Below are 22,942 nucleotides of genomic sequence, written 5' to 3' on the forward strand. Positions count from 1 at the left end.
ATAATTGTAGCAACCATTAATAATCAATAATGACAAATCTGTAATGCTTTTGTAAACACATGTGCCCATAAATGTCATACCTTTCCAGGCCACCACGGAAAGCCGTGTACCTTCCCCCAGACAACATCTCCTACAGCCATCTTGCGACCATCACTGGTAAGGCACGAAGGTACAGTATGTGTTGAGATGCGCATTGTGAGAGGCTGAGAAGAACTAGCACTGGTGACGGTACCAACTCCTGGTGGAGGAAAATCTGTCATATCATCGGACGTTTCTGAATTGGTACAGCTACCTGCTGGACTCTTCGCACCACTGCCATCTGTGTCCATTGCAGGATAGTCACAACGTGTGTATGCATTTGCGTTGAGCCTCTTTAAACTGATGGACAGCTTCTGCTTCAGACACCGTTCCTTGATAGCGCTGTACGAGTTGTCTTGTCTCCTGTATAGCACATTACCAATTTTGTTTATTCAGTCCACAATATATTTAACTATAAATTTGCATGCATAATTAAATGTTAAAATAACAATAAATTAATGTAGACTGCAGCAATGTTCTTGGTGTGAACTGAATTGTGTGGTACATTGGTGTAAGGTATCAGTATATAGTTGATTAATTTTTTTTTTTTTTTTTTTTTTTTTTTTTTTTTTTTTTTTTTTTTTTTTTTTTTTTTTTTTTTGACAAGCTGCCCTGCTTGTTCAATGTGGTGAAGTGAACTGTTGAGCATTGTGCCTCTGACAGCAAATTCAGGACCATACTGAGCACGATGTATATGCTTTTGCCTCAGATATCAGTGGAAATACAATATCAGCCATTATAAAAGGTAGTCAATTTGTATTAACTGGTGATATCTGCTGTCAATATAGACAACTAAAGACTAAAAAGGTCTGTACGGACACAATATATGGGTGGAATACTCACGCCATAAGTTTCAGGAGGCCAGGAAGTCCTGCCTGATAATTCTTATCAACTTTGCAAATATTGTGTCAGAAACAACTTTTCACCTTACTACATCTACTGCTGTGTATCAAACTAGTACTGAAGATGTAGCCGTAAGTGAGCAGTCACACATCTAGTTTGCCCAAATAAAAATATGCTAAATAATGGACATTATAGATTAGGTTTAATTCAAGTTGGATGTGAACATTTTAAGTTAGGCTCTACTGCGACTGTTATTGACATTAAATGAAACAACAAATTTACTGTTACAAGTCACTGTTGGACATTAAATGAAACAGTGACTGGCAACAGTAAACTTGTTATATCATTTAATGTTAAGTTGGATGTTTGTACAAAATACTTTTTTGTAATTTAACTGATGTTACTCTGCACCCACTGCCTGCAAAACCCCTTGCTCAGCAACTTTCGTCACCAACGGGAATTATCAGATCAAATATTTCTGTGAATTACAGTGGCATGGATATGATTTTCACCAGTAAACAGCATACAGGAAAACTGCATATATCTTCATTCCAGAAACATGGTTAAAAAGAAATGACAGGTGCTTCACGGTCAGTGATGCAGTCATTGTACTGAAGAAGTTCCATTTCTCTTTTGTGACATGGATACTTTTTACAGTGTTTTGAATGCAGATAGGTTTAAGGTTATTTATTTTCCCTAATCTTCACATCCTCATACAAAAAGACAAATCATGTCCAAACAGGCTGCTTTAAGTTACAGCTACCCTGAACTCTATGACGGCATTGTACAACTGCATTAGAACTGTCAAAAATAACCAATGCAACATGTTACGCTGATTAATGACACTTACTGCCACTATATATGGTACAGCAGAGGCCTTAGCATTGACATTTTGGTAATTTTGGTTTGAGAACTAAGCCATGTTTCTTAAACTGTGATTTTTATTAACATACTGAAAATACTGCAACGCTATGTTTTGCAAACTGTAAGTATAGTTTTTTCAGTGGAAGAGCCCTCCCCACACACACACACACACACACACACACACACACACACACACACACACACACACACACACACACAAAATCCAAAATTTCTAATAAATTCTTCATTGGTCTCATTTCCTCCAATCCATTCTCTTTTCTGAGATAAAAAGTCCCTTTCATATACATGCAGTTATTTGAGCAATTGTGTCCAGCTCTCCTGTCACTTGATAAGCACAACTTTTTCTGTCCATTTGATTAAAGATCAATTGCCTAAAAAATGCCAGAATTAATTTTGGTTCTCTTCAAACTATTTTTCTAAGATAGCAATATCTGAATACAGATGCTTTACTCAGCTACAGAAGTATACAAGAACCATTGCATTACACTTCTAACAGCGTTTGAACTAATAATAATTGCTACAACAACAATTAACTTTTTATAAAATCAACAAAAGTTATAATTGACTCGTGCTCCCCTTCACAGTTTTAGTATTCATTATAGCTATGTTCCTCTTTCTTTATCTCTTGAAGGTTAATGCCCCAGTTCTCTTAAGAAGAGTACACTTCTTTATATTGCTTCTTCATTAGTTTCTTTATTGTGCAACCTGCAGCATATATTATGTATAGAATTGGAAAACGGTTTGAGTAAACAACTAGCTGTCGACCTTGAATTTCTACAACTTTCAGATAGTAATAAAGTATTATACTATAAGTACAACAGCAAATTATTGAACAGCTTTAAAACATTGCTGACAATAATATTACAACCAACAACTACAGAGAGCATTAATGGTTTACTCAGTTCACATGTGTCCATCTACAACATTGGGACAAGTACTGATGAATGCAATAAAGCCGAAATAAGCTTATATACCAAAATAAAATATCAAGCAGCATACTGTTTTCCAATTCTCTAAATAGTTTCTTCATTAATTCAATCAACTTAATATCAAATTATGAATGTTTCCCAGACTTCCTGGACTAATTTAAACAAATTTCTTAAATGAATCGTAGAGCTACATCTTTGTATTATTCTTCTACTACACAATCATCATTCAGATTTAAGTGATCATTTCTCTTAGTACACTGAGAAAATCCTCTGCCTTAAATTTTGACGTATTAGATAATAGCTTACTAGCATCTTGCCAAGTTCCTCACTGAAATTAAAGTGTTAGGGACCAAGACATTTTTCCATGTCCATGAAGAGTTGCAAATCACTAGGACCCATGTCTGGGTGGTAGAAGGAATGCCCAGAAAATGTTTTTGTCAAGCAGGGTGTGGCCAAGCATGGTCGTGCAAAGACACAATATCAGTGGTCAAGAACCAGTGCCATTTGCTTTGAATGGCTCTTCTTTGTTCTCTGAATGTTTTCTCAGTAGGCATCAGAATTTATTGGCCTTCCACCTTTCAAAACACCTACAAACGAGATTTCTTTAGCATACAAAAAAAAAAAAAAAAAAAAACACCCCCCCATGAACCATGGACCTTGCCGTTGGTGGGGAGGCTTGCGTGCCTCAGCGATACAGATAGCCGTACCGTAGGTGCAACCACAACGGAGGGGTATCTGTTGAGAGGCCAGACAAACGTGTGGTTCCTGAAGAGGGGCAGCAGCCTTTTCAGTAGTTGCAAGGGCAACAGTCTGGATGATTGACTGATCTGGCCTTGTAACAATAACCAAAACGGCATAGCCGTGCCGGTACTGCGAACGGCTGAAAGCAAGGGGAAACTACAGTCGTAATTTTCCCCGAGGGCATGCAGCTTTACTGTATGATTACATGATGATGGCGTCCTCTTGGGTAAAATATTCCGGAGGTAAAATAGTCCCCCATTCGGATCTCCGGGCGGGGACTATTCAAGAGGATGTCGTTATCAGGAGAAAGAAAACTGGCGTTCTACGGATCGGAGCGTGGAATGTCAGATCCCTTAATCGGCCAGGTAGGTTAGAAAATTTAAAAAGGGAAATGGATAGATTGAAGTTAGATATAGTGGGAATTAGTGAAGTTCGGTGGCAGGAGGAACAAGACTTCTGGTCAGGTGACTACAGGGTTATAAACACAAAATCAAATAGGAGTAATGCAGGAGTAGGTTTAATAATGAATAGGAAAATAGGAATGCGGGTAAGCTACTACAAACAGCATAGTGAACGCATTATTGTGGCCAAGATAGATACGAAGCCCACATCTACTACAGTAGTACAAGTTTATATGCCAACTAGCTCTGCAGATGACGAAGAAATTGAAGAAATGTATGATGAAATAAAAGAAATTATTCAGATTGTGAAGGGAGACGAAAATTTAATAGTCATGGGTGACTGGAATTCGAGTGTAGGAAAAGGGAGAGAAGGAAACATAGTAGGTGAATATGGATTGGGGGACAGAAATGAAAGAGGAAGCCGCCTGGTAGAATTTTGCACAGAGCACAACATAATCATAACTAACACTTGGTTTAAGAATCATGAAAGAAGGTTGTATACATGGAAGAACCCTGGAGATACTAAAAGGTATCAGATAGATTATATAATGGTAAGACAGAGATTTGGGAACCAGGTTTTAAATTGTAAGACATTTCCAGGGGCAGATGTGGACTCTGACCACAATCTATTGGTTATGACCTGTAGATTAAAACTGAAGAAACTGCAAAAAGGTGGGAATTTAAGGAGATGGGACCTGGATAAACTAAAAGAACCAGAGGTTGTACAGAGATTCAGGGAGAGCATAAGGGAGCAATTGACAGGAATGGGGGAAATAAATACAGTAGAAGAAGAATGGGTAGCTTTGAGGGATGAAGTAGTGAAGGCAGCAGAGGATCAAGTAGGTAAAAAGACGAGGGCTAGTAGAAATCCTTGGGTAACAGAAGAAATATTGAATTTAATTGATGAAAGGAGAAAATATAAAAATGCAGTAAGTGAAACAGGCAAAAAGGAATACAAACGTCTCAAAAATGAGATCGACAGGAAGTGCAAAATGGCTAAGCAGGGATGGCTAGAGGACAAATGTAAGGATGTAGAGGCCTATCTCACTAGGGGTAAGATAGATACCGCCTACAGGAAAATTAAAGAGACCTTTGGAGATAAGAGAACGACTTGTATGAATATCAAGAGCTCAGATGGAAACCCAGTTCTAAGCAAAGAAGGGAAAGCAGAAAGGTGGAAGGAGTATATAGAGGGTCTATACAAGGGCGATGTACTTGAGGACAATATTATGGAAATGGAAGAGGATGTAGATGAAGATGAAATGGGAGATATGATACTGCGTGAAGAGTTTGACAGAGCACTGAAAGACCTGAGTCGAAACAAAGCCCCCGGAGTAGACAATATTCCATTGGAACTACTGACGGCCGTGGGAGAGCCAGTCCTGACAAAACTCTACCATCTGGTGAGGAAGATGTATGAGACAGGCGAAATACCCTCAGGCTTCAAGAAGAATATAATAATTCCAATCCCAAAGAAAGCAGGTGTTGACAGATGTGAAAATTACCGAACTATCAGCTTAATAAGTCACAGCTGCAAAATACTAACACGAATTCTTTACAGACGAATGGAAAAACTAGTAGAAGCCAACCTCGGGGAAGATCAGTTTGGATTCCGTAGAAACACTGGAACACGTGAGGCAATACTGACCTTACGACTTATCTTAGAAGAAAGATTAAGGAAAGGCAAACCTACGTTTCTAGCATTTGTAGACTTAGAGAAAGCTTTTGACAATGTTGACTGGAATACTCTCTTTCAAATTCTAAAGGTGGCAGGGGTAAAATACAGGGAGCGAAAGGCTATTTACAATTTGTACAGAAACCAGATGGCAGTTATAAGAGTCGAGGGACATGAAAGGGAAGCAGTGGTTGGGAAGGGAGTAAGACAGGGTTGTAGCCTCTCCCCGATGTTGTTCAATCTGTATATTGAGCAAGCAGTAAAGGAAACAAAAGAAAAATTCGGAGTAGGTATTAAAATTCATGGAGAAGAAATAAAAACTTTGAGGTTCGCTGATGACATTGTAATTCTGTCAGAGACAGCAAAGGACTTGGAAGAGCAGTTGAATGGAATGGACAGTGTCTTGAAAGGAGGATATAAGATGAACATCAACAAAAGCAAAACAAGGATAATGGAATGAAGTCTAATTAAGTCGGGTGATGCTGAGGGAATTAGATTAGGAAATGAGGCACTTAAAGTAGTAAAGGAGTTTTGCTATTTGGGGAGCAAAATAACTGATGATGGTCGAAGTAGAGAGGATATAAAATGTAGGCTGGCAATGGCAAGAAAAGCGTTTCTGAAGAAGAGAAATTTGTTAACATCCAGTATTGATTTAAGTGTCAGGAAGTCATTTCTGAAAGTATTTGTATGGAGTGTAGCCATGTATGGAAGTGAAACATGGACGATAAATAGTTTGGACAAGAAGAGAATAGAAGCTTTCGAAATGTGGTGCTACAGAAGAATGCTGAAGATTAGATGGGTAGATCACATAACTAATGAGGAAGTATTGAATAGGATTGGGGAGAAGAGAAGTTTGTGGCACAACTTGACCAGAAGAAGGGATCGGTTGGTAGGACATGTTCTGAGGCATCAAGGGATCATCAATTTAGTATTGGAGGGCAGCGTGGAGGGTAAAAATCGTAGAGGGAGACCAAGAGATGAATACACTAAGCAGATTCAGAAGGATGTAGGTTGCAGTAGGTACTGGGAGATGAAAAAGCTTGCACAGGATAGAGTAGCATGGAGAGCTGCATCAAACCAGTCTCAGGACTGAAGACCACAACAACAACAACAACAACAACAACAAAACAGAAGCGGTAACCTTCCTAGCTGAGAGTTTGGTGCACTATTTCCTTGTTTGTGGGGTGAAGTGGTTTCATCCCACACCAGTGACTGCTTTTTTGCTTCTACGTTAGAATAAGAAACATGAATCTTGAGCTTCTTCAGTTTCTCCTAGCACATTTTATGGCAAAATAGTTCATGGGTGAATGACCACATGTCTGTGTCCAACGGACATTTTCTTACATCCTTAGTATGTCCTGGGAATCTGCCACTAGTACAATTAAGAAAATGAATGAGATTCCCACAGCAAACTGACTTCAGGGCCAGGCAGGTGGCCACGCAGTGTTGCCACCAGCACAGATACCTGGACATGAACCTAGTAAAAAGCAATGTGTTGGCAGGAGGAGATGCTTGTTGCTGATGGCAGATAGAAAGGCAGATCAGAGAAACTACTTTATGAAATATTGTGCACGTTGGATACTGACATCCAGCCGTTCGCTTGTGAAGTATTTTGTCTTAGCTCAAGTCTTATCAAATGTTACAGTTCTGTTCAGTAGGACTTCTGCTTCCAAAACATAACAAAAACACTCAATCCAGACAAGCAGCCATTCATTTAGTTTTTGTGATTCTCGAAAAGATGTTTTGGAGCCCACTGAATACAGACCTTGTAGTACCCTAATTGTTTAATCATGCTCTCATGCAAAACACAATGAGAAATCTGTGGAAGTTATAAGCACGAGTCACTGTAGCAACCATTGTTTCCCGAACTATTAAATGTTTCATGAAAATGGAGAATATTTTTTGGGATAGGCCTGTCATATTCATAAATGTGCTCCAGTAAGACATGTCTTCTGAGATATGGTGCAAGTAAAATCAAATATGAAACAAGAGACTTCCTTTGAGATTGAGGAAATGTTCAAATGTAACAGACAGTAAGACAAGACAGTCAACAGTGCCAATTTAAACACAAATCATCATTTGTCACAAACCAACAAAGAAGGATAAAAAATAGGCAAGGATACAACTTTTCAGAATAAAATTCAGTTTTCAGTTCCACAGATATTTTTATTTCGCTTTACTGATTTCGACAAATTAATCTGTCATCTGTAGATGCCTACAAAATTGGGGATATTAAAAATAATTAAACCTTGGCCATACATTTATGTAAAGTATATGAAGTGTATTACAGGAACTTACTTAATACTGGCTTAGCAGATGTCAATACCTTCCTCACAGAATTATAATGCCCTGATATGTTAAAAAAACGTGCATATTGTATGTGATTATTGTAAAAGCAGCTTGATAATTTACAGTCAATGGATCATATCCGTGTACATGTCAAGCTGTTGTGCCAGCAGCAAGGAACATTTCTGGACTTATCATGGCATGATGAGTCTACGAAGAAGACACTGCTTCTGCAAAACAAACACTAAGTAAGTTTCTGTAATACACATCTTAGTGGCCAAAGTCTAATGATTTATAACATTCCTGCTTTTGTAGGCTTCTGAAGATGACAAATTAATTTGCCGAAACCAGTAAAGCAAAATGAAAGTCCCTGAGCAACTGACACCTGAATTTTTTCTGAAATATATACTACAGTTGCTGAAAAATAACAGCTCTAAATAAAATAAGGATACAACTCTTACTGAAATAAATATGATGGAAAGGACTGTATCTGACTTCCCACACATTAAACAGTGTTGTGTTGAAAGTATTTCACATTCACAAGTGAGAGAATAGATGCTGTGACACACACACACACAAAACCATTTTCTTCAGCAAGATTTGAACAGAATGGTTAGTTTTGGCATTTTGTGAATTTTCGAGATCTCTCAATTTTGATAGTAGCTACTATGAAAGAAAGAATATGTGATATCAAATCTTCATAATTCACTTCACTCTCATATGCTACTTTATCATCAAGGTAGGTGTCATGGTTATAAAACACATTTGGAATGGCTGGTGTTCAAATCTGTATTGAGTCACGCAGATTTAGATTTCCCAAAATTATTACAATGAATGCTAGGATGGTCTATTTCCTCCTGCAACCATGTTCACTCACTCTGTGCTCTGTTCCTAATGAGCTCGTCATTGACAGGACACTTAGATTCCTCCCTTCCTTTATTTTACTTTATTACCGAAAGCTACTTTTTTTCAAAATTTATGGGAACAATTGTTTGGTAATTCTCATTCAGATGTGCAAGCTTTTACAAGTCAATGGCCTTGCCCACTGAATAAATCGGTTCTTGTCACATCACTTATGTTGATCAACACCGGACATGGCCAGTATTCAGGACTGGTAAATGCCAGGCAACCCCATGTGCTGTACTGGGTGGTCACAGAAAATCCTGATAACTAGTCTTTGTGTCAATGTCCTGGATTAAATTCCATACCTCTCCACACTGTCTCATGAAGTAAGGACATATGGCACCATTGGTGGTGTGCTGGTGATCCATCTGCTACATGGGACGTTATGTTCGATGGCCCCTTGGTGCTATTTGAGAACAATTGGCTAGGGGCTGGCACCAGGTTTCACCCTTTTCCTTCTCTCATCATCATCATCCAACACAAACAAGACACCACACTACACAGACACATTACAGTAACCTACACTTACCAGATACACTTGAATACACAACCCTTACTCTTGGTAAAGGAAAGGTGCCATTGTGCACACAGGACAAAAAACCTTTCCGATTACTCTGCTGAACCTACCCTTCTGATTTTATACTTGTTTTATAAATAAAACTGTCTTTTCCTGCTGCCACATAATTTATTTATCCCAGACGCGTTTTGCCTTTCTCTTGTTCTAAGGCATCATCAGTGGGATCCTTAACGAAACAGTTTTTGTTATTTTTAGATTATTAAAAAGTTCATGTCGCGATTTTTTACGTAAAAAAGTAATTACTTACAATTTGCTGATCGGCGTTTCCTCTCATCTGGTCTGGAGGTTGCACTACCACTTTATTACTGACATACAAGCACTACTTTACGTTCTGACCTTCTTCACACTGTTCACCATGTTTCTCTTTCTTTTCTGTGGTGTACTATTGTTCTTTTGCCACTCAATGTAACTATTTCGTCGGACACTGTTTTTAACTATGTAAATATTGCAACTACATTATGTGTTTACTCCTCTTTAGCGTGTTTACCATGATGTTTATACCATTGTGTATATGAGAGTTAAACAGTAAAGGAAGACAGCTTTTGGAGAAAGGATTAAAATACAATGTAAATTCAGAAATAGGTGAGGATTACTTAGAAAATCTAATTATAGAAGCAGAAAGTGTTTTGACAAGGGAAGATGGGAATGAAAACAACAGTGACAACTTTGGACTAACTAGAGAACTAGTAAAAAAGAAATCCAGAATATAATAACCCATATAAAAAAACAACAACACAAACACACACAAAACGTAGGAGAAAACTTCGAAGTGAAAATGTTATCATTTCAAACGCACACAAGGGGAACACAGTAATACTGACAGACAAAGAACAATACACTGAAAAAACAGAATTCATCTCACAAAATAACATTACAAAATTAAAATTAGACCCACCCAACAGATTCCAGACAAAAGTAAAAAACACTCTGAAAAATACTGGCATCGTACACAGAGAAAAGGAAGTTGACACAGATTAATCTCACTGCACCCGTCCTCTGAAGTGAACCAAAAATCCACAAACCGAATCTTCCTGTGAGGCCAATACTGGATTTCAGAAAATCCCCCACTTAACAAGCTTGCAGGATACATGTTGAAATTACTGTCTGAAAATTTCAAAGTACAAGAAGACAGAACCACTAAAAACACTACACAGCTAATACAACAAATAAAAGATATAAAAATCCCTGACACAGCAACACTCTTCTTGTCTGATATAGAAAGCATTTATTCCAATGTATCAGTATCAGAAACAATAGAAATTATACATAAGAACATGAAAACTTAGTCTCTTCCCTGATGAACAGATTAAGGAAATACTCACATTAATAAAACTCATAACAGAACAAAATTATTACCAATTCAATAATGAATTTTCTTTACAAGAAGATGCATTACCAAAGGGGTCCCCAATTTCAGGAGACTTAGCAAAAATTTTTTTAAACCACACTGAACAGATCATTTTCAAAAAAATAGTAGCAAAAGAACACAACATATTATATTGGTACAGGTATATGGATGACATCCTTTGCTTAATAGATGAACCACAAACAAAAATTAAAAAACAACATACTGATGTCAACAAGATACAAAAAAATATAAAATTCACAATTGAAAGACAACAGAACAACCAAATTAACTTTCTGGATATAACAATCAAAAAACAAAACAATAAGCACATGTTTGAAATTTATCATAAACCTACAGCAACGGACATTATCATTCCCCAATCTTCGAACCACCCACACTCACAAAAGCAAGCAGCACTCCGACACATGCCCCATAGACTCAACACAGTGCCACTCACCAAAGAAAGCTACCAAAAAGAACCGGACATAATAATGCAGATAGCGCTAAATAATGGTTACAATAATAACATAGTCACAAAGCTAAACAACAAAATTAAAAGTAAAATAAAAGTAGAACACACCAAACCACAGACAACAACACAAGAGAACCAAACACAAACACGCAGTCTCATAACATCTACACAGGATAATCAGAATAAGATGAAAGAAAATGCAAGATGGTACACAATGACATACAAACACAAACCCACCCATAAAATCACCAACATTTTCAAAAGACAGGGAATAAACATAGCATACACAACAGACAATGCTATACAAAAATACACCTCAAAACTGACAAAAAGCAGAGATATATACGAAAGCAGGTATACATCAACTACAGTGTAACACTTGTGAAGGCAAATACATAGGACAAACAGGTAGAACACTTGATGTCAGATACAAAGAACACGTGAGAGACTGGAAATATGGGACAAACCACTCCACATTTGCAGAACACCTAAGAGAACATGACCACAAACCAACCACTAGAGAAGATGACATGAAAATAATTAGAATAAACAATAAAAAACACCTCCTAACCCTGCAAGAAAATTATCACATACAGAAAACCAAAGCAGAAAGGAAAACCCTGTTGAATGATCAAGTACACATGCCAAGCAATTCATTATTTACACTAATAGATAAAATAAATAGAATAACGCTCCCAAAGAGGATTAATATAATAATACCATCCAATATATTAATAATACCACCCAACATCTTTACACTCACTTATCCATGAACTCCTCCACAGAATATTGAAATGAAAAGTCAAATCAGCTGTCACCAAAGCTTTCAACCACTCGCTAACAGTTAGTACATTCATATTCAACGCCATACAATTCAAACCACCAACCTCCCCCAACAAAAAAAAAAGAAACCTCTTCATCTCTCTCTCTCTCTCTCTCTCTCTCACAAACACACACACACACACACACACACACACACACACACACGGTATAAACATACTGAATAGAAGTTAGTCTTGAACATATACTTTGTTAGGTGGCAGCAAGTAGGTAAACACGCCAAAGAGGAAACACGTAATGGAGTTGCAATATTTACATTGTTAAAAACAGTGTCCAACGAAATAGTTATATCGAGTGGCAAACGAACAATAGTACACAAAAGAAGGAGAAACATGGTGAACAGTGTGAAGGAGGTCAGAACGCAAAGCTGTGCTCGTATGTCAGTAATAAAGTGGTAGTGCGGCCTCCAGACCAGATGAGAGGAAATGCAGATCGGCAAATCATAAGTAATGACTTTTTTACATAAAAAATCGCGACATGAACTGTTTAATAATCTAAAAACAACAAAAACTGTATCATTATAGATCCCGCTGATGACGCCTTAGAACAACAAAAAGGCAAAACGTGTCTGGGATAAATAAATTAAGTGGCAGCATGAAAATGTAGTTTTATTTACAAAACAAGTATTTCTGTGGTCGCTTTGGAAGATGGCCACACAAACAAACTTGCCTTCCGAGTTTCCTTGGCAAATTCTACCTCGTGGAATAAATGGAACAAAGAACAAGAATTAAAATTTGCTTTAAGAAATTCCTGAAATGCGAACACACAAAAGAGGTTATTGAACTCCATAAAATATGAGCATTTTTACTCAATCTTCTTCAGTATCAGCTGTGAAGTGTATTGGAGTTACTGCCATTATGACGTAAGATCGATAAAATATACTACTAGGAAGTTCTCCATTAACTGTGTGAAGTTAACAGAAGAAAAATCCTGGATTTGTGACCAAACAATTCATGGCAACTACATCATTGTGCTGTTTACAGTTTGTTCCTATATTTTTTGAGAGAAATGAAAATTTTGCATGTTTTTTCAAACCCTGTTCACAGATACTTACAATTACATGTTTCTACTAATCAAATATATGCAACAAATGGATGTAAACAACACATTATGTTGGCCAGTAATTAACCCAATTCACAGCTGCTTGCACAGTTCAGAGAATTTAAAATTGTAGGTGTTTTCAAGGGCAATGAAGTATTATCCAGGGAGGTTTTGCAAGCAAAAAGTGATAAAACTGTTTTTCTTTCTTGTATACAAATGATATATTCTCCATTTTTGGAAAAAAGTAAATATAATTACTATGGGTAATTCTCAACCAAACAAATGGATAAATTTCAACCAATTTGAAAAAATTTGATACATATTTGGGAAAAAAATAAAATAAAAAAATACTTGCTCCACAACAGAGAAATCGTCTTAAGGAGTTACACATAATTTCCTTAGTTCTCCAAAGAACCCAGTCAGTAGCTTCAGTTAAATTAGCAAAATTTAAATTTAAATTTGATACACAGAAATGTGTAAAGATCAGAAATGACAATCTGAGAGTCATATTCATTATTTCTAGGTATTAAATAAAACAGTTATAAACTTCAAGAGTATGAACATCATAGTGTTTCACTAAACATGATCCTGATGGAGATAAGCACCTGCCTTCCATATCCTGATTATATTACAAGAGGACCTACAATTTGATCTACAAACAAACCCACAGCACATTTAAGTTTTATCAAGTACACACAGCATTGCCAAATGCAACTGTCACAAAAATTCTATTGGGCATATGAAAATCATCTCTTGGAGCTTTGGTTTGCAAATTCGACTCAAACAGTCACAACCACCACCATTCAATGGTGCTCTGAACTTCCTGATGCTACATGTTTTCCATGTTTTCTGCTTGCTTAAGCTGATATTATGGCATTAAGTATATTTTTCTGATGTTTTCTAGTCAGCTGTGGTGTACACTTTTCTGGTTAAATAGCATGTGACATGTGAAGTTGTCAGAATAGATATTTTTCCACCGTGAAGATGGTCCATGATCGAAACCGGTTGTAAATAAATTTATTGTAAGACAACACAACGTGTATCATGCATTTCTCCAAGCAATGAATATAGGCTTCAAGCTTGTTTCACAAGCAGCTCACATTCTCATGTGAAAATGCACGCAATCTGTGAATACCAATCATTTATTGTAGGAGATGATGACAGATCTAAAAAAAGAAACAGTTTCCACTCTAACACACTGCAATATTCATGACTAAAAAACACATTCTATTTCTTCAAGGAATTCCCTCTCTTATCTTATAACTAGCCATGAGACAAAGAAACGAATAAAGGTATAACCCATAGTATTGGTGAATTAAACTTTTTTTATATATAAACCTCTAACATGGTCTATTGAAACTGATAGATGATGATTCATACAATTAAAAATTTCCTTTTCAGGTGTGTTGAGATGACAGCTGGGAGGAAAATTATTGAGTGTGGACTTCAAAAATGCATCTTTGGAGTCTGGTTATATTGCCATGCCTTGGTGACACAATCTTGGCAGTTAAAGGTGCAAGAGCATATAACCAGTGGAGTTTCGGGGAGAACTGTGGATTAGGGGTACTTGCTTTGAAGCCAGGATCTGATAGTATGGTTTTGCCTCATGTGCATTAAATACTGCAGCAGAAGTTCACTATGCTGAATGTTGTGTTCAAAGCCAACTAGGCCACTTAAGGGTTAGAGGCTTTCTGATGACATTAGGTATTCTATCAGTAACACTGTGTTGGAAATAACAACGAGTGAATGCCCGCCACAAGAAGTGGCTAAGGCATTAAGACTCACAGACTTGTCATTGCTGTTATCGTTATGTGTTTTCTGCTTCTGAAGAAAGACTCTGTCCAAAAGTTGAAATATTTCCAGCAGCAATCTATCCTTTCCATATCGTTGTTTCTATTTAAGATATTAAGAGATGGGAAGCTCATCTGCTTTGTGCCAGGAGCAGATATTCTGTGTAGACCTGTGGCGGGGGTTAGAGTTTAAAGTTCTCTTCCCTGGACAAACAATAATGTCCCACCATCTGAGCTACCCAAGCATGTCACGCCCCGTCCTCACAGCTTTACTTTTGCCAGTATCTTGTCTCCTACCTTCCAAACTTTATAGAAGCTTTCATATCAGCGCACACTCCGCTGCAGAGTGAAAATCTCATTCTGGGAATATTGTCCCAGCTCACATGTTATTCCTGGCTGCTCAGAGTCTCAAATCAAATCACTAACATGGAATTTATGGTCAGCTGAGCTGATGGCTTTCATTCCAGTTGATCAGTTCTTATTTCTATAAATTCTTTCATGACATTCTCCCAGTAGCCACTAGGTCAACACAGTAGTGCAAGTTTCTAAAAATCAAGCATGTACATGGCCGTGGGAAGTACACCCTTTTAGAGGTTTCCAATTCACTCTCTATTTACTGATGCAACAGTGTGTATGCATAACATGCAATCATTACATTTACAGATCAACAGCACAAGTGGATCTGAGGCCCAGGTACCAAGCTATATTAGTACATGGTGTGGCCTCCAATGGCAGCAATGCATACGTTGAACTGGCATCCAATCAATCGCACAGATAGCAAATACTGTGCTGGGAAATGTTATGCCACACCTGCCCGACTTGTTCATGTAGTTCTATACGAGTCATTGGTTGACGTGTTGGATGAGTCACTTCTCATATCATCAATTCCCACATGTGCTCGACTGGAGACAAGTCAAGAGGGTGTGTGGCCAGGGAAGTTGCTGCACTTATTTCAGAGCATGCTGAGTTTCACAAGTAGTGTGTGGGTGAGCACTATCCTGTTGGAACAATGCATCGCCTTTCTGTTGCAATAATGGCAAAGGAACTGGTCTAACAACATTCTGCACATACCAAGCACTGTTAGCGTACCCTCCAGAAACACCAAAGGTGACTGAGTGTTGTAGCTTATCGACCTCAGACCGTAAATCCTGAGATGGTGCCAGTATGTCTTGGATGAATGCACTCTATGAGACATGCTCACCAGGTCTATGTTGTACACAAAAACAACCAACACTTGCGTCCAGGCAGAATCTGCTTTCATTGCTGACAACCATCACTCACCATTCCACCTTCCAAGTGATCCTCTGACAGCAATGGTCAAGCCATTCACGTCAATGTGTGGCGGGAGTCGGGCTAGAGGTAGGTGTGTGTGTGTGTGTGTGTGTGTGTGTGTGTGTGTGTGTGTGTGTGTGTGTGTGTGTGCGCGCGCGCGCGTGCACCCGTACTGCCACTGCTAATAACTGGCTCTCAACAGTTTGTGCTGACATGTCTTGGTTCACAAGACCTCTTACCTGTGCTGTGGTAGCTGTACGATCTGCCACTGCTTCCCTTACAATATGACGATCCTGGCAAGGATCTGTACTGCGTGGACATCCAGAACCTCACCTACAGATGTAAGAATGTTCACATGACCATTTGTACTGCCATTGTTGGACAACTGACACAGCACATCCAACTTTTGCGGTAATTTGCTCTGTTGGCTGTAGGAAGAATGAGTATGTCTCTGTGACACAGTTGCTTGCTTGCTTCACACTGAGCCTTCTGGCTGTGAGCATTCCCTATTAAAGACTATTCACAGATGGCACTCTGGTAGCTAAGCCACTAAGCTATCTTTCAGTGGACGATGTTGCAAACGTCAGTAGTACATCTACTATCCCCCGTGTGGCATATGCCTCCTTCGGATCAAAATCAACGTCACTTTCCAAATTGTACTAATTTCTTTTTCCACCAGTGTATTTTTCATTAAGGCTTTATTTTGTCACTGCCGATATCTCTCTGTCTTAGACATCTGCATCTGGTGTGTTCCATCCATGTAGCACAGCAAGACACAGTGCTGTGTTTGCCCAACATGTTGGCAGCCGTATCATGCACGGCTCTGCAAAACTTACGGACTTTATAGATAAAGCAATACAACTACTCAGGGGTAATGATAGACAATGTGGGAGAATATTCCCAGAGGTCTCCCAATTGTGCACTGATAGTTGGATGACACATGGCACGAAGCCAGCACGACTATGGTGCCTGTGTGTGTGTGTGTGTGTGTGTGTGTGTGTGTGTGTGTCCATCAGCAAGCAGTTACAGTGCACTGTGGCGGTGGTCTTCATTACAATAAGGCCCGGAGAAATATCTAAATGACTTCACATGGGGAAGAATCATCAGGTAACTGAAAGAACCCAGGAATTGGTATCATTAACAGCATCTTTTCACACATAAGGGGAGCGTTCTGAATCAGACACTGCTGCCTCATGGAGAAGAGGTAGTGAAACTGGCAAGAAGGGACCCATGTCAAACACTAGGTGCAATTGGAACCAAATGTAACAGGTCTGCAAGGCATGCAATTTCACACTCCACAGTGGTATGGCAACTGCAGCAGGATTAATTCTTTGCTCAATGACCAGTATACTGTGTTTTTTTTTGACACCCACACACCACCAGCACCATTTGCGATAGTGTCACAAACACAAGAGACTGGACTAAAGAGGACTGGGGTCACCTGCTCTTCTCGGTGAACAGAATCAGTCTGAGGAGTGATTCTGGCCATAACTTCATATAGCAAGAGGTGGGAACAGATAATGCATTCGGGAAATTGTCGAACATGATACTTTTGATGGTCCAGATATTACAGTGTGGGGAGGCATAATGTTGCAAGAATGTACTGACCTCCACATCTTTGAACACAGTACAATCGCCGGTCAATGATATTGCGATGCTGTACTCCTTCCCCATGTGCGTCTTTTCATGGGTGCACTTGGTCCCGACTTAATTTTTGTGGATGACAATGCGCAACTGCATTGAACAGTTTGGTGCAGCAGCTCTTGGAATGAGAGAATATTTGGTGAATGGACTGATCTGCCCATTCCCCCCACTTAAATCCCACTGAGCATGTCTGGACTGCAAGTGGGGGGATGTACTACAGCACATCTACATGCACCAATGCCATCCAGCAGTTGTTAACCATGCTGGTGGAGTAATGGGATGCCTTACCTCAAGAACTAAACAATGGAAAATACAGGATGGAATAAAGACAATTTTATGGAAAGTATACATTGCTCATCACCATATAGCGGAGATGTTGAGTCGCAGATAGGCACAACAAGAAGACTGCCAAACACATAAGCTTTTGGCCAAAAAGGCCTTCATCCGAATTAGACGACACACACACACACACACACACACACACACACACACACACACACAGTCTCTGGCTGCCGAGGTCAGATAAGAGAGTGGCCTCAGCATCCAGAGACTGTGGTCTCGTGTGTGTGTGTGTGTGTATGTGTGTGTGTGTGTGTGTGTGTTGCATCTGACAGTCTTTTTGTTGTGTTTATCTGTAACTCAATATCTCTAGCAATCTATCCTTTTCATGATACTACCTCAAGAGCTCCTTATCAACCTTGTGCCCAGCATGGGAACACGTTCCATAGCATTTGCTGTGGTGATTACACAAATTATTAAGAACCATGTCTCAGCTTTTGTAATGTCTTGGAAACTATCATAAATTGCAGTGACTTTGGTATAATTATTGATTTTGAATACAAACGTCATTTCTGTTTGTCTCATTGCATACTTCTTTCAGTCATCTCCGGCACTTGGCAGTGAAACTTCATGCAACAGTTACTTTCATCCTTAAATTTTGCACACCAGTGCATATACGGTATATGCACTATTACAGCATCCCAAACTAGTGGTTATTGGGAAGGCATCAATAAAGAATTAACAGAAACAAGGATTGACAACAAATTCATCAACATGAACAAGAGCTTCATCTAACCTTGCCCCTGAGTCCTGTGTCAGTGTTTATATGTTAGAACACACCTGACAGTGATTGAGCAGGTGACTAAGATAACAATGCCCCTCCAGAGAATTGGGTATGGACTCCTACCCCCATCTCTGTCCCAACAGGTACACTACCACCGACATAATGTGGGAACATGTTGGTACCTCTCAACATACTAATAGTGAGGCATCCACAATGTCCACATGTTTAACAACAAGATGATGGGTATGAAACTCACTGAAAAATTGCACAGTTTCAACACTGGAAAGCATCAACCATACAAACTGAGAAAGTAGCACTAAAATTTACATAAGTAAAAATGAGTAGTTCAGGACACTTTTCACTAGCTGCTTTAGTTGATTTTGCTACAAAATACTTCTTAGATCAGTTCTTTTCGCAACATGATACATATTATTGAAGAAGGCTTCTAATCTACACCAGTTCTGCTTTCAATGGATACATGCTAATTATAGATCTGTGTTAATACAACTCAAATCAAGGTTACGGTGAGGTAATGCAATGGTAAGACAATGAACTCATACTTAGGACTGTGCTTCAAGTTCCATCCCCCCATCTGGATTCAAGTTTTCTGTGGTTTCCAAAAATAGCTTAAAGCAAATAAATGCTGGGATGGTTCCCTTGAAAGGATACAGTTGATTTCCTTTCCCACTGTGAGCTTCTTCTTTCCTTTTCTGCATTCGAAAGCTTTTGCAAAATGGAAAGTAGGCAACTTTATTTACAGTGACTTACCACAGAGCAGGTATGTAAATGTGCAGCATAAAATTACTATGCATGAGGTATATACCAACTGCACCAAGTAACGTGTTTCTTCAGTAGATGCACATATTTAACAAAACATTTCTAAAGGTCACTCAGTAATGAAATATACTTTGCTCTGTCAGTAATGCGTCCAAAGGCTCATTCTCATTTTCCTAAATTCACTAATTCAAATAACATGTCAAATAGAAACTTCATTGCTCCTTGAAACATGAAGCGTTGTCAAGAGTAGCTACAACTGACGTGTTACTGTCACACACATTTTCATAATATGGCTGTGATTATTAAATAATTGAAATTCCTAATGTTTGTCTAAATCTTGAAAAAAGTCATCATCATATGGTCACCTGCAGTATCAAGTTCAACTCCACATACAATTGCTGATATGTTTGGGTATCATTTTCTTACAAACAGGGACCACTGTGAACTTTCCCAATAATTGTCCTCCATGTTTCATGTACTCTTGAAACACATTAAAAATATTTTTACTGTATTTTCTATTTTCAGTACTCAGAATACAGAGTATTAACTTCACTAATGAATTCTCTATTGCTTTAGCAATACTTTCTTCAGTCAGAATATTTCACTAATTGCATTTCTTCAAGTTTTCCATTTTCACTATGACAAGGGAATAGAGTGAGTAATACAATTTGTTTAAAATCCACACAGCTATAATCAACTGCTACGGACAATAATAACAGCAATCGCCACTGACTATTGCAAATTGTAAAAGCAGATAGATGAGGCCTACTGCAGCAAGGCACTTGCCATTTTAGTGCTGCACTACAATCCATGAGCAACTATACTGTACTGCACGCAGTATACAGTCTCACTTGCATGGAGACTATATTACGTACTATATTCTGACCATTTGCTGTTGCTCCTGACGAACATGGCAAATTTTAGCTACTATATAATCCAGAATTATCACCTTATTAAGGGGCAGAGAAAGTCACTGCTCAATACCTGTAATTTTGCTCACCACACACAACAGGGCAAAGACTAACATGAGCATCCGAACACTAACCAAAGTATGATCTTAAGGCAAACCATCTTGTTTGTCAACTGCACTGTTCAGGCCAGTGGAGAACGTGTTCTCATGTGGATGTTGTTTACACGAGATGAAAGAGCTGGTTTATATATGTATTGGAAAGGGAGAGGGATAGTGAGGTAGGGGTGGGGGACATAAAAGTGCTGCTGGGAGCATGCAGGGATGGTGGAGAATAGGGCAGCTAGGTGCAGTTAGGAGGTTAGACTGAGAGTGGGGAAGAGAGGAGAAGATAGTGGAAAAGGAGAAAGCAAAAGGATTGGGTGCACTGGTGGAATAGAGGGCTGTGTAGTACTGGAATAGGAACACAGAAGGGGTTAGATGGGTAAGGACAATGTTAACTAAGGTTGAGGCCAGGAGGGTTACAGGAACTTAGGATATACTGCAGAGTGAGTTCCTACCTGCACAACTGAGAAAAGCTGGTTTTGGTGGAAAGGGTCCAGATGGCACAGGCTGTGAAGCAGCTTTTTGGTTGTCATTCCCGTGTAGAATGCAGCACATTGGTTGCAGCTTAGGTTGTTGATCACATGACTGCTTTCACAGGTAGTCCTGACTTTGATGGGATAGGTGATACTTGTGACTGGACTGGAGTAGGTGGTGGTGGAAGGATGTATGGGACAGGTTTTGCATATAGGTCTATTACAGAGATATGAACCATGAGGCAAGGGGTTGGGAGCAAAGCCTGTTTAGAGATGGATGAGGATATTGTGTAGGTTCGGTCTGGGCACAGAGGAGCAGACCCCTCTTGACTCAGTATTACCCAGGGCTGGAGCAACTGAATTACATTCTCTGGCACGGTTTCAACTACCTCTCATAGTGCCCAGAAATGGGAAATGTCCTATCCACTATCCTTCCCACCCCTCCCACAATGGTATTCTGCCACCTGTCAAACCAACACAATATCCTTGTCCATCTCTACACAGCCCCTGCTCCCAACCACTTGCCTCATGGCTCATATCTCTCTAATAGACCTAGATGCAAGACCTGTCCCATACATCCTACCATCACCATCTGTTCCGGTCACGATCACCACCTATCCCACCAAGGCAGCGCTACCTGTGACAGCAATCATGTGATCTACAAGCTAAGCTGCAACCAATGTGCTGCATTTTATGTGGGCATGACAACCGACAAGCTGTCATGAATGGTCACCGACAAACTGTGGCCAAGAAACAACTGGACCACCCTGTTGCTGAGCATGCTGCCCAACACAATGTCCTTCATTTCAATGGCTGCTTCACAGTCTGTGCCATCTGGATCCTTCCCACCAGCACCAGCTTTTCTCAATTGTGCAGACGGAAACTCTCCCTGCAATGTATCCTACGTTCCCATTACCCTCCTGGCCTTAGCCTTCATTAGCCATTGTCCTTACCCATCTAGCCCCTTCCTTGTTCCTCTTCCAGCACCACACAGCCGTCTATTCCACCTATGCACCCAGTCTCTTTACTTCTATCCTTTTCCGCTATCTCCCCCCCTCCTCCCGCACCTTCTGTCTAACCTCCCGACTGCACCCAGCTGCCATACTCTCCACCGTCCCTGCATGCTCTTTACCATCTCCCACCCCCTACCCTGCTATCCCTTCCCCTTCCCACCCCAGCCTCCTCTTTACCCGACCCAGTTGCCTGTGTGTGTGTGTGTGTGTGTGTGTGTGTGTGTGTGTGTGTGTGTTTATTTTTGACAAAGGCCTTGTTAGCCAGAAGCTAACTTTCAGACAGTCTTTCTGTAGTGCCTTTCTGCGACTCAGCATCTCCGCTATATGGTGAGGAACAACAATCCTTTTCATTGTATTGTTACATTCCATCCGGGATTTTCCACTATATATGAAACTACTGTCCTGTCATGTCTATTTATTGTTGATTTCTAGCATATCATAGTATACCTGGACTTAAACCTGCTGAGCAACTCTAGGACACCATAAAATGTGACATGAGCATCTCGGACCCACCTCTGACAAAGTTCCATTAACGATTTGAAGTTGTTGAGCATTAATGGATCAGGTTGACTCTTAAACACTTTTTGTCTCTCATGGAGCCCCAGGACATTACAAAATTCTGCTATTTTCATCAGGGCAAAATGAGACAATCTAAAATAGTTACAGCAATTAGGAATATGGTTTGCATCATGATGCAGTAATTGAAGCAAGATTTATTTTATGAGCTTAAACAATTATATAAATAAATCTCTGATCTCCATTTGATTGTTTATATCCAAACTTTACAAATTACTGCATTTGTTTACAAATTAATGTAACAGTTTACACAGGTAAAGCGACAAAGCTGCACACACACACACACACACACACACACACACA

General features: G+C 39.3%; 1 protein-coding gene across 1 annotated transcript in view; it reads right to left on the reverse strand.

The window, feature by feature from the left end:
- LOC126481368 (PWWP domain-containing protein 2B-like) overlaps positions 1-22,942 on the reverse strand; it is a 212,935-nt gene that overhangs the window by 35,422 nt on the left and 154,571 nt on the right. Inside the window, exon 4 of the mRNA XM_050105077.1 lies at positions 81-441. Within this exon, the coding sequence (XP_049961034.1) occupies positions 81-441 (361 nt within the window). The remainder of the gene's footprint in view (positions 1-80; positions 442-22,942) is intronic.

The sequence above is a fragment of the Schistocerca serialis genome, chromosome 5, assembly GCF_023864345.2.
Source record: "Schistocerca serialis cubense isolate TAMUIC-IGC-003099 chromosome 5, iqSchSeri2.2, whole genome shotgun sequence".
NCBI lineage: Eukaryota > Metazoa > Arthropoda > Insecta > Orthoptera > Acrididae > Schistocerca > Schistocerca serialis.